Here is a 14,179-nt window from a genome sequence, read left to right as displayed (position 1 = left end):
ATTATTTTAATTGTAATCTGTTTTTTAATCTTTGAATAGATTAAAATTTCTTCAAATCTTTTATTTAAATTCTCGAATAATAAGTTTATGTTTAATTAAATTTTTATTGTCTTTGGTTACAAAAACATGGATTAATATTTTAAAATAAATTACAAAAACACATTCATTTATTTTCATAAACACGTTGTGAATACTAAAACTGTACATTGACAATAATAAAAATTATTTTTAAATATTTATTTTTTAAATATCTTGGCACAATCAGCACAACATACATATTAAAATAACAAACAGAATAATTTATACATACAAGACAACATAAGTATATTTTAATTAAATTATTTTACAAATATCAATACTTAGGAATAATCGTAATATTTAGAATATCTTTGCAGTAATAACAAGAAAATCGGCAGAATAAGGTTGTAAAGGTTATCATGCCCTCTGGCGACAAAAGGACAAAACAATAAACCTTCACTTAGTTCACTGGATTTGTGAAAATCTTTACCCAAAAATATTTCATAGCGTTGCAGACAAATGTAAATATGTAGTTATTACATTAAAACATGTAAATAATATCAAAATAACTAAGAATTTACAAAATATAAAAAGTAATAACAATTAAAAAAAATAAAAAAAAACACTAATTTTAATTTGGCACATAGACAATTTATTATTTAATAATACCTAAAAAAATGAGTTAAAAAAACTTAACATAATTAAAACAACACTAAAGTATACAAAAACAATTTCTTTTAAATAAATTTGCTTGTGAATGAAATAAATTAAAAAAAAGCAAGTTTATTTGCATCTCCGTAAATACATGTGCCTATACCATATTTTAATTACCACAAATTTTATTACCACTACAATACACATTACATACCTCAGTTCATTTTATTTTGACATTTTATTTTTATTATTTTAAAATCGACATCTAAAACACATATATCTAGACTTCGGATTACTAAAAATGTAGAAACCTCAAATATTAAGCAAATGTTGCCCGCGATTTCACGCAATAGTAAGTTAAGTAGCCTATAATATGCCCCTCTATGTTAGCTACCCTTCAGTGAAAGTCGAAATAGGCCCAGCCGTTAAAGAGATTACCCGGGACAAACGCGGTTTGCGGACAGACGGACAGACAAAAAATTTTAAATGCGATTTTCGTTATCAGCACGCCAATCCATCTACCTGAAAACTGGAATTTTTCTTTTGACAAACAGACACTTCAATTATTTTTATATGTGTAGTTTTATTCGGTTTCTTTATACGCAGTATTAACAAAAAGTACATACTGTACAGAATTTGTAATATTTTGTGATGGCTAACTCAGTGGTCGGTAAATTTATTAGTCAGAGTCAAATATGAATAACAAATTTAAAAAATTGGTAGCTAAATCTGTTTGTTTAGTAAACTTTGATTACATTAAAAAAAACTAAACTTCAATGCGAATAATGTTTTTGCATTTTTCAAAAGTTTGAGTAAGTCACGGCCGACTACTGAATATATAACAGCGTATCAAATGAAAAAAATAACGATAAAACTGCAAATTATTTACAAATGACGCCTTTATAAGTATCACACGATGGAAAGTATTTAAAATTCGTTTCAGTATTTGGGTGTAAAAACCACACCTAAAAACCAAAGAGCCACAGACGACTCTAGAGCCGCACATTGCCAGCCTATCTGTCTATTGTTTTTATGTTCTTTTACTTATAAAAAACAAAACCTGAGTCAAGGATTAATAGAAAATTTATATATAAAATTTTAACAGACATTTATATAAATATTTGAGGTTACTACCGTAATAATATAAATGAAATATACAGAATAACGCTATTCTTAATAATTATTATAATAATTTTATATAGTTCATAAAAAAATTTAAAACTTTGCATTCCAATTTTGGTTATTTAATAATGATAGAGTAAAGATAGTAGAATAATAACAAAAATAACATGCTAATGTTGTCTTTGAAAAATAATTTAAAACATATTTAAGAATAATCGTAATTTTTTTCAAAATAAATATCATCTATAAAAAGTATCTGTCAAAATAACCATTTACTCTATCAAAATTATTCATTTAATTCATATATTTTTAATGTGGGAATTTACAAGCATTTGTACTATATTGTAACACAACTAATAATAAAATTAAACATATTTACAGAGTGCCATAATTTATAATCTGTATTTTAGAGTTGTCTTTGGCATGAAATTAATAAAAACTCTCTATCCTATAATACTTAAAACACTACGTGTAAATCTACAAAGAATACGAAGGGACATCCACAAAAGAAATCATATTAAAAAAGTTTCTAGTTTACTGTGCGCATTGACAATATTAGGAGTTAATGATTCTTGAATACTAATATTAAATAAGGCTGAATACTGAATCGACATTTAAATTAACAGATTTAAATATAACATAACGTTTATTTATTCCAATTTTGACGGTATTTACGAAGCTAAGTGCATAAAAATCGTTTCAGTATAATACTTATAATAAAAAATATGTTCTGATAACTAAAATAAATAGTAAAGTCGACTGATAATCCGCTGTGGGAGAGCCATAAACAAGAAATGGAAGTCGACTGTTTTTTTTTTAATCTATAAAATTAAAAGATGCAAATAACGTATAAAACTGCGCAATTCACAAATTATGTTTGACGAATTAGGGTTTTATTTTATTTGTTTTAAGTTTAATATATCTAGTTATCTAAACGTATAATATAAATAGGTTAATAAAACCACATTAACAAAGGAACGTTGTACAACACAGATTAGATGTGCATGTCACGTATGTAATACACATTTGTATATAATAATATTTAAATATTTTAATTTTAATATAATGTTGATATATGTAATTTTACAAATGGATATTTACAGTATATTCAATGTTTTTAAAAAACAAATTAATTTATTTTAAAATTAAAATTAAAAAGAAATTAATTTGGCTAAACGATTGGTTGATATTTAAAAATCTTTTTATGGAAATCAATATTTACAATCTTAACTTCGTTTGATATGGGTTTTATGTTAAAATGACTATTGCATAATAAACTTAAAAGATATATACATTGAGTTCAATATTGAATCTACACGATTTTTCATAAATGTAGGTAAAAATGTTAAGACTGCTTTCGTAATTCTTTACTGAATATCGTAAATAATATGTTTGAATATATTTAATTTTCATTGTAAATATTACAAAAGTGACACAAGACTTATTTAACTGTACATATTTTTTTATATCGTTTGTCGAAGACCGAGTGACTTTTGAAAAGGGACCAACATCGAGATATTTTTAAATCGTTGTATAATATTAATTAATAATATTTACATAAAGAAAATTTACATAACATAGATAATGAAAGTAGATTCGTTTATAAAGAATTTTTTTATTAAAACCTCACAAACCACTTCAATAAAACCCCAAAATATTATTACAATATCGCTTAAATATCTACAAATACGAATCTTATTAATTTAAGATAAATAGATATAGAATTGGAAAATCAAGGCTCAAAATTCTCTCGAATTATCTTAATTAAAACATCAATATTCAAATTTCAAACCATAGCACTAACTTTGGTCTTTTCCCATAAATTTTTCACTAGTGCAAATCAAATAAAGCCACCTAACGCATGCAAGTCAAACGTAAACATCAGCAAAATAAACTAAAGCGTTTAAAATAAAATAAAATTACGCTCTAAATTCGACATTTTTAATCCTAAAAGCTCACCCTTTATCAAAACATCAGAGAGACAGATTAAAAATATTTATCAATCTATATAAGATACTGTTACTTAATTTCATTTAAAATATTATCTGTTAATGTTTTAACTCCCTTTTGAGCAAAATTTTTATTACGAACTCTAGTAACATCTTTGTATTCCTGGAATTCAAATTGGAACGTCTCTTATACTGGGTTGTTGAAGTAACGTTACTTAGTAATTCATTAGTGTTAGATTGACCAAAGATTCGGAGAAAAACTCAAATTACGTAGTTCGAAAACGATTTTTCGAACGGTTGAAACTATCGAACTAAAAACACCAACGAATGGTTATATATAGCTCGGAAACCGGCCATTGAGTTATCAGATTTTGAATAGTATGTTTTTTTTATCGTACTTTAAAATAGGTTCTCTGAAAAAAACGTAATTTTTGTGTTACAACCATATGCTTATGTGACTGTTGGCACACAGGGAATATTAGTACTGGCACTATATAACGAAATTCCGTTCCTCTTAGTTCGGATATCTTAAAACAGAAGACTGGGTTAAAAGGAAAAAATCTGTAACGCGATTTATCACAAAAACGGTATATCTACAAATAATAATTCTACAAATGGACGGGATAAGTAAATCACTAACTAAAATTGTTATTTTTTTAATTCAACTCCGAGTTTCATCAGAATAAATCACATCTTTTAAAAAAAATTGAGCTATCTTATTTCCTTGGAAAAGAAATAGTATTATGTTTTATTACACGTGTTTCAGCAGTGGGAATGCACGACAAAACAATTGAGTTTTATGAATTTTTTAAATAAACTTTAATCAAATTTAAGAATCGTTGTTATTAACATTTCATTTTATTTATACGTGCCTTTAACTATCAATTTAATAGTGGTTTTTAAATGATTGCATTCAACTCGCAAAATCAAAAAAAAAAAATATACTTCAATACCAAAATTGGGCAATCACATTTTGGTATATAAAGTCTATTTAAAAGAATTAAAATCGTTGTTTAATACTATGTACACAGAATAAAACTTAATTGTATACACCTCTAGTCATGGCTTCTCTATTCCTGTTATGCCATTTGCAAGTTAAGATCCTGACATACGTTCTCCTAAACGTCGCATTACAAAGAGCGTAGCAAACAGGGTTTATTGTTGAATTAATATAACATAAAGCGTAGAAGAAAGACCAAAGTTCATCTGGAATACACTTAGTGCATGCTGTTAAAGGTTTCAGCAAAACTAGGATATTGTAAGGCGTCCACGTTAAAATAAAAGACAACAATATTGCTGACAAAGTCTTAGCCGCTTTCGTTTCTTGTTTTTTCTCCTGTGTTTTTTTCTTTTTCGGTTGTTTCGATGTGATGCCTTTGCCTGCCAGTTGTTTAGGAATTATCTTAGCATTTAACGGTATTCTTACATCCTGTAAATGGGATGTTCTTCTAGTGAGTGCACCGTGTCCTCCAGGGTGAAGGTTTAGTTCTGAATCTCCTCTGGCCGGTGGTCGATAGTGAGATCTAGCGTTAGATGGAGGTGATTCTTCTGTTATCATCTTTATACTCGGTCTTTCGGTGTCAGCATCTGGTAGTCTAATGAGGATAGTATACACTGAGTCGGCGGATGCAGATTTTGGTGCTGGTGAGGTGGTGGTGTTGATTCTTGTGTTGGGTGGGAGGGAGCGACTGTCTCTAGCCGCTGGTATTGGTGCTGTAGGATTATCGTATGTCCTCCGTAGTGGAGACGTGCCTCCGTCGCCACCAGAGCCTCCTGATCCTCCGCGAGATGCGTAAGGATCTCTTATGACATTTAAGGATGTGCACCTGCAAAAGACACTTACAATTATATTTTAGTGATCTTTAAAGTCATTTCTACGAGCTGAGGAGTATTACTCTGGTTTTTTTACTGTGTCTATCTTACCTGGACACAGAGCTCTGTAGGGGCGTCTCCACGGAGACAGGTGTGGCGTAGCCCGCATCTGAAGGCTCCTCCTCCGGCTCAGTGTCCTCCAGATCCTCTCGCCCGGAATGCCACCAGGCAATGCACCACGCCTGGATTGCGATCCAGCCACGCTTTGTGCTGCGCGAATTCGCACCCTAAGGAAAACGAAGTGAGGTTCATATTACTTAGTGTTATGTTGACTCCTTAAAAATCTGTTTATACATGTCAATGTGTTGCTGCCTTACTCTTATGCGTTAAATAACTCTTTAGTCACCGAATGATGTCTGTGAGTGCGGCTATTACTCTCTTTGGTAATCTGATTCATGAACAACCCTGAAGTATATGTTTGCCGTGAACAGCCAATAGTTCGCTTTATTACTTAAAGTTTGACTACGATTCTAGCGAAAACTTAGTCCATCTCCAATACTAGCTTAAATGGCACTTAAAGGCTAACCTCGGCTTCGATTACTTGGACTAAGTACTAAGTTGAGTGAAGGAGTTATTAAGGACTATTACTAGAAGTAAATCGTAAATAAAATAAATGTAGTAATGTCATGACAAAACTTGGCAATCATGCTTCCTTGATGTTGACAGCAACTTATGGTCTCATTCGCACATTAGGGTTATTATTTAAAATATTTACCCCCTAAGTTTAATGGCGTAAAAATATATAGCCTGAAGCATGACGTGTAGAGCTTTTTATAAAAAAAAAGTATTATTCAAAAATATGCTGTAATTGCTGACATCTTAGGCAACAAAGAAGTATGTGTTTACGCTTTATTATAATAGTATAGATGAACTAAACGAATGATTTACTTTTTAAATCTAGTGCACAGCTGCTAAAGAATTTAATATTTACTTTTTTTCTTTATAAATTGGCTTGCTCTATAAACTAACGGTATTGTTTTAGTTTTGTGTAAACGGACAGAAGTTTTATAGTTGTAAATGTTGGGACGCGGGCCTTGACCGTGTTTCGTCCGCTCTTAGGGGACGGGAAGATTCTACGTGAAATGAAAACGTTTTCTAAGTGTTTTTAATTACAAAACATTTAGAGCGGTCGCACACCTTTGACTAAACTATCGCACAACTGTTGTGATTGTCGATTGTTTCGTAACTAATTCAACTGTTTAGTTGCACAACTAAAAATCGAGTACGGTGCGCGATATAAGCGCACAGGAATCAAGGCGAGACTAAAGATTTGTAACCAGTTTAGTCAAAAGAACGCTCTTAGTTGAAGAACATCGAATGATGTTTTCTGCCGTCATTATGTTTTTGAAAAGTAACAAAAATAATTAAGAGTAATAAACAAAAATGTGAAAAGGTATCCGTGTAATCATTAAGTCTGAAGTTTTAAAAAAAATCGATTTCAATTGAATATTCGGATTAAATCGAAATCTGCAAATCGATTGAACTTTAAGCTATTAATACGGAAATTTCATGATATTTTTATAATCCTAATTAAATTTATTAATTAGCCATATAAGTAATCAAAAAAAAAAATAATCGAGTTGTTCACATTTTAATTTCTCGGAAATCGTTTAAAAAACGTATGAAATTAATTCGTAGTTAATCGAGTTAAAGTGGTGCAAAGAAAAGTTTTCTTTTTAAGTATACGACGCTATATCGCTAGGGTTGCCACCTTTTTTAGTTTGACCCAAATTCTTATGTATGCGTAGTGAATATTCGGTGCTAAGGCTGTTCAATCTATTTTGTTTTACCAAACTGAAACCTACGGTTTGCTACAAGTCAATGGTTGTTTTTTACCGTCCGATTCCATCAAGGGTTGACAATAGATGTCGTTTGTTTTCGCCGTTAGTTTTGTTTTTTTTTTTCATTGGCAGCCCTACTGGTATCCGAGAGCGAAGTTGTATAAACAGAGGCTTTCGTTCTCTCTCCCGGAAAATTTATGATATAAAATGTATTTACTTTAGCTGGATATTGTAGTTTTTTGTATTTATTTGAATTCCGACGGTTGTGCAAAGCGGACGCTTGTATAAATAATACATATTTAGCAAAATTCTCATACTAATAAGGCGATTTAATCAAAACCAATGTTGCCAGTAAATAAGCATTATCCATTAAAGTATTTAAATTTTTGTGGTTACTTTTGCATATAAATCTGTTTTGACGAATATATCTATATTTATCTGTACTATTATAATAAAGCGTAAACACACACTTTTTTGTTGCCTAAGATGTCAGCAATCACAGCATATTTCCGAATAACTCATTTTTTTAATAAAAAGCCCTACACTTACGTCACGCTTTAGGATATATATTTTCACGCCTTTAAACTTAAGGGAAAATATTTTGGATAAAAACCCTAATGTGAGAAAGAGACCATAAGTTGTTGCCATCACCAAGGAAGCAAGGTTGCCATAGTTTGACATCATGTCATGTCATTTTGACATTTGCAATTGATAATTTGACAAATATGAACAATAAAATATTTTTTTTTATAATTCTATGCGGATGAAGTCACTTGGGAACAGCTAGTACGTTTATAATATAAGGTGGTAAACAAGTACGCAGCCACCACAATCCATCGAAATGGAAAGCGACGGCTGCCCATAAACATCCGCAATTGCAGATGCGTTGCCTACCCTTTATTGACGGAGGATGAGTCGCACACAAAGAAGACATTTCCCCTTACTATGCATTTCCTCCACCGTCTAATCCACTTTTCCTTCCCATCCTTGCCTCTTAAGAAAAGGGTGGAAAGGGAAAGAGACTAAAATTAGGCCTCCGGCACCACACTCATCAGACGAAACATGGAATTACTTCCACTTTACGTCTGTTTTTTGTCGTGGTATTGCACCGGGCGAGCCGGCCCATTAGTGCGAAGATGTTAAAGCGGACTCTACTACTATTAATTAAAACATTAACAAGTTAGACACCTTCATAGTAGCAATATTATGACAAAATACTGTTAAATAAGTACACTTCAGTAAAGTGTAATATTGCATATGTTAAAACACTTATTCACACTTTGAGTTAAACAGTTAAAGTATTTTAATGAGTAATAGTAATTTTTAAAAATGTATTTTAGGGTTTTCCATATAAAAACCGATAAGCTCATAAACATACTTGATGTTAAATGTGTTATCAATACTAATATTACGAGGAAAGATTTGTATTTTCGTATCTTTGTATGTATTGAAATAACTCAAAAACTATCGGGCCGATTTTAAATATTCTCTTATCATTACAAAAATTTTAAATGAAAATATTTATTATCAACACAATATAGATTACAAATTTTGGTAGTAACTAAAAATTATACATGATAGAAAATTAAACATAGTAGTTCTTTTAAGTTACTACTTATGGTTATTCGAGTCAATCTGGTGATGGCCACACAAGGCAATGCCTGTATCGACCACAATGGTCATTTATCTGTGAGTAACATACGATATATATTTTATTATTTTAATTTTACGGGGACATGGCGCATAGTTACAAAATACATTAATGGACAAAAAGAAATAGATAACTCATATAAAAACATGTAACATTATATTGTAAAATAAAACATTTTTTCTTAGATGTAAAGTTTTTATATAAAAGCGGGATTGAATTGACGCTAATTCGTGTCGGACAACTTCGGGCGCTAACTTTGTACACGCATATCTAACTTGATTTGTACAAATTTCACGCTTTCAGCCATTTATATAACCCACTTTTATTACTTTTACAACTTTAATGTAAACAAATGAATAAGATTGATGTGAATACTTACAAGATAGATAAATGTAAAAATAAATTTAACAGTGGTAGAGCCCGCTTTAACATCTTAGCACGAATGAGCCGGCTCGCCCGGTGTAATACCACGACCTCGCAGAAGACAGGCGTGAAATGAATGCAATTCCGTGGTTCGTCTGATGAGTGTGGTGCCTAAGGCCTAATTAAAGTCCATTTCTCTTTACCACCCTTTTCTTATAAGGAGAGGATGGGAAGGGGAAGTGGATTTGACGGTGGAGGAGATGCATAGGTAGGTAAATATCCTCTTTATGTGCGTCTCCTCTTCCGTCGGATATGGGTAGGCAACGCATCTGTAATTGCGGATGTCTATGGGCAGCGGTCGCTTCGCCATTTTGGCGGATTCAGGTGACCGCTTGCTCGTTTGCCACCTTATGTAATAAAAAAAATTACCGATTTGTACTTATACAAAAACATATAGACATCTCAGGTTTCGGTCCATACCTGATGGTCTCGCCAGCGAGTGTCGTGTAGTGCTCCCCGCACGTGGTATACCGAGTCCGCATCTCCGGACTCAGAACGCGCGCGGCCGTCCACCTCTCGTGTCTCGTCGCTGAAAATTGACTTCATGTTAGAGGTCATTCACACAAAGGTACAATCAGAGAATTTCTCGGTGTTCAAATTTACTACAATCGTTCATACGTTTTGAACAAATTAAGAGGACGCGGAACAATAACCAATTGGACTGTTTTAAATGTTACTTTACAAAATTTAGGTGGATTATACACGGCTAATTGCATTTCATTATTATCCCCACATCAGCAACTCCCTTAGAACTAATTGGTTATTTGTATGAATAGGCGGAGTATGTCTCGATGCAACAAGGCATTTTTCTTTCCGGAGTACCGCGACTGTACATCATTTCTTTTTGATATCTATGGAAGACCGTCACGTCTTCTACAATGACTTCATAACCTCAGGAGTCAGTACGGTTACAATAAAGTCACCTATGGTTGTGTTTGCAAGAAATATATAATACTACAAAACGTTTTCTCTTGACGGGGCTTTAATAAACTTTTAATAATACTTTTTATTGTTCTAAAATTAAACTATTGTTTTTGTGCATATTATATAAATATTAAATTAGTCAAACTCGGTATTTCCTTTTTTCTCGGAAACAAAACAATTCCAAAAGAAAACCAGCAGTTCCTCAACAAGTTTGAAATTCATTAGGTATGAGAAAAGTTTGAGCATTTGCAAATAAACAAAGCGAGTTCTAAAGCGAAGAGGATCGATACAGTGCTCCCAGCAGATGTTACCCGCAGACACGTTATAATATGAGGAGTATATTGTTTAATAGTACATGGCTTTTTAAGATTTAATTAGAAAACGCTTGGAGTATGTGTTACCGACAGTTAAACACGTTTACTGCGGGAAATAAAATAGTAATTCTTCATCTGGTGCGGCGTCGAGCCAAAATGCACCCCCAATGATATTCCTGCCAGTGTGTGGCAGGTCTTTTTAGACCCACCAGCACTAAGATAGATTAAATAGCTATAACTTTGTTAATGTATACATTTTATTTAATGTAAATACCTGAGATAATCGTTTTGCAATAGCGAGAGTGACATAGTTTTCTTCGTCCGCGCCGGCTTAAGTACCGCGTCAGGCCGATATCGGCCTGTTACGCAGTTAACGTGTTAATGCAAAAGTGCGTGTAGTGCAAGTAAAACGTGGGTGACTTTAAGTATAGAGTGAACTAAACTACCATGTACCATCTATCGATCACCAGCCACCGTTCACCCCTTTGAGGCGTTATGCCAGAAAAATGGAGTAGAATCTGGCATGACAGTTACTGGCGCAGTCCGTATACAAATACCAGTAAATATTCACGGCATTATATGCGAGGAAACGTGTCAGTGACAAGCTTCGTGTATCAGACACGTGCCAGTAACTGGCATGCACGTAAGCCAGCTACTCGCATATTTTTCCAAGCCTAATATTTAGTAGTATAGTGTTCCAGCTCTATGAGTGTTCTAATTTTCAAATATTTTTTTAATCCTTTCAATTTTCGTTAAAACTTTCTTTTGTTTTAAAAATTATGTGTCTTTAATGTATAAACATTTTCACGCTTCGCTTCCGCTCCACTACAGTAGAAACTCGTCCTTTGACAAGAGACCAGCCAAATCTGCTCGATAAAAACAGGGTTCACAAGCAATTATGACACTTGTCTTAAAACATACTAAGTTCATTTTTGATTGGCTTATACCCTTGAATATTCACTGGGAAATTAAACTCTATGTCTATGGAATAGGAACCAAAATAAACGTAATAGCAAGAGCTTGCAAATATTCGAGTTACGAAACAGGAGACGAAAGTATGTTAGAAGGAGGAGTACGAGGGTGGGATTTTAGGGTGGTAAGGTTTAGAGATGGGGGTTAATGGTAACGTTTCTATAATAGGGCATTGCGTAAGGATATATGATTACGACGAACTATGTCGACTTCGCGGTAATCATTGTCCAGCTTGATTGAATTTCGCTAATGGAATTAATAACCTTGTTTGTAAGACCTTAGATTGTAATTAATGGAATACGAAAACACACTTTGCTTGATTTATAATTGAACATGATAAAAGTTTATCCGGTATTCTAGGATTTTTTTTATTTACAAAAATCTATATCTATACCAATACTATAAAGAGAAAAGATTTGTATTTTTGTGTTGAAATAACTCAAAAACTACTAAACCGATTTCTAAAATACTTTCACCAATCAAAAGGTACATTATCAGCGAGTGACATAGGCCACATATTTTACTATTTTTTAATGTCACGGGGATGAACTCGCAAGCATCAGCTAGTCATTGCTAAAATTATAAAGGGGAAAGATTTGTTGGTTTGCATTGAATATGCGCCGAAACTACTGATCCGATATCAAAAATAATTTCATCGTTAAATCTAAATAATCACTGAGTAACAAAGGCTACATAATTAAGGGAATCAACGAGAAAGGTATGAATATGACAGAAGCTGAGAGAAGTGAGAGCTAAACTAGAAAAAAAAGTGTATATTCCCTCTGCTATCCGCGTATCAGCTGTTTACTAATCCAGTGCTATTTCAAGTGAAATCATATAAAATATCCGAGCACATACACTATCCGACACAAAAGAAGTTTCCTTTCTGCATACAAACTAGCTACAATTGAAGCGCAACACAATGACACATGTCGTTCCTTTCACTCGTTAGACATCGGTATAATACCATCCCTCTCGCTGACACGTTCTTCCGTTGGCCACAATGGACCAGCTGATCGTATCGAAGTGACAGTCTCAGAGTATTGAATGGGGAACAGATGTCAATAGATAAGCCGCGCATTGTGTGAATGTGATATGTTTTATATTAGTAATGGAATTCTATTTGCTATATCTTTTGTTATGGGAATATTATTTCCACGTGTGTACAAGAAAACAATAAGACTAAGGCCCTGTCCCGCCAAATTGTAAATTGTCTGATTACAATCCAACGTATACTATATGTGATGGAAATATCGGATTGTGTTAGGACCCATGACGTCATTTTTAAGCTATCTGAAACTCTATCAGCCAGTGACGGGACAGGCCCTATATGTACAGAGGTAGCGGACCGAAGTTTGCATGTATGGTTTGTGTAACGTTAGATATGACGGCTAGTGGAGATGTATGGACGTCTGTGTCGACCCTCTGTTGCGAAAAGGGCATTTTGATGATATGTCTAATATGACAATGTAGGTATGCGTTTAACTGACAAAAAATGTAAGTGGGACACCACCAATTTCCGTAACTGTACCATCCATTGTTTTAGATACTAATTAGGATATAGGCGGATTAAGGAAACTTGACTAAAAGTTAATAAAAATTCAAAGTAAGTTTCTTTACAATCTTGGCGAATGAATTGCGAACCGCTTTGAGAGGGCTCGAGTAAACAACTCAGATTAGATTACGCTTTTGAACGGACAGACGTACGAGAGATTTTATTATGATAAATCCAGTTTAGATGTAAGAAGTTATCTAAAATCAGCGTCGGATCCAAGTTCTCGGTGCAAAAACTTTGTCCCGTTGAATTACATTGGTATAGCTTTATGTGGTATTTTATCATTTTCTCGCGTTCCCTGGGACCGCTTTGAACGTATTTTATTTTCATTTCCCGATTTCAATGAAATTTCCTGTTTGTCGAGCGACGGTTACAAGATATCTCCTGTTTGAATTTATTTTGCATTCTGACTGAATCTATTGCTTATTTTTCTTCTATAATTTTTATAAATATTTTTACTACGTGGTCCATCAATTCAAATACCATAGGGGAAAAAATACTTTACTAAATTATATGTTATTTGAAATTAAAAAAAAAACTTTACAAAAATTTGTTTCTGTTAGTAGCTTATTCTGTTTTAAATTAACTTCAATATGTCTCTAATACTATAAAATGCATTTAAAAATGTATAAACCAATCGGTTACAATTACATTTGGTAATAGCCATTGGCCGAGTACTGAAACGACAATTTAATATGTAACGACTTAACTCCGAATTCTATTAAAATTTTGACTATCAGATTGTAAACGACTACGAAACGATTTTTTAAGAATCGTTTCAATATTCTTATGTCAGTGTATAGAGGATTTTCATACTAATTCATGGAATTTTGGATGTGTAACTTTTTAGACATAAGTAGAGAATTTAATGTACATTTGAAGTGAAAAATTTTCCACTCAATCTTCATCTGTTGCGGCCATTTGTCCGCATTTCCGAAGTACCC

General features: G+C 32.7%; 1 protein-coding gene across 1 annotated transcript in view; it reads right to left on the bottom strand.

Moving 5' to 3' along the window:
• Positions 1 to 4,782: 4,782 nt before the first annotated feature.
• The window catches only part of LOC106105669 (muscarinic acetylcholine receptor DM1), a 16,766-nt gene continuing 7,369 nt past the window's right edge, over positions 4,783 to 14,179 (bottom strand). The window contains exons 2-4 of the mRNA XM_013286092.1: positions 9,891 to 9,999; positions 5,667 to 5,842; positions 4,783 to 5,569 (exon numbers count right to left, since the gene is read on the bottom strand). Of these exons, the coding sequence (XP_013141546.1) occupies positions 4,783 to 5,569; positions 5,667 to 5,842; positions 9,891 to 9,999 (1,072 nt within the window). The remainder of the gene's footprint in view (positions 5,570 to 5,666; positions 5,843 to 9,890; positions 10,000 to 14,179) is intronic.

The sequence above is a fragment of the Papilio polytes genome, unplaced genomic scaffold (genome assembly GCF_000836215.1).
Source record: "Papilio polytes unplaced genomic scaffold, Ppol_1.0 DF822733.1, whole genome shotgun sequence".
Lineage (NCBI taxonomy): Eukaryota > Metazoa > Arthropoda > Insecta > Lepidoptera > Papilionidae > Papilio > Papilio polytes.
Note: the sequence above shows the minus strand (reverse complement) of the source record. Positions and strands in the feature narration are given on the sequence as shown.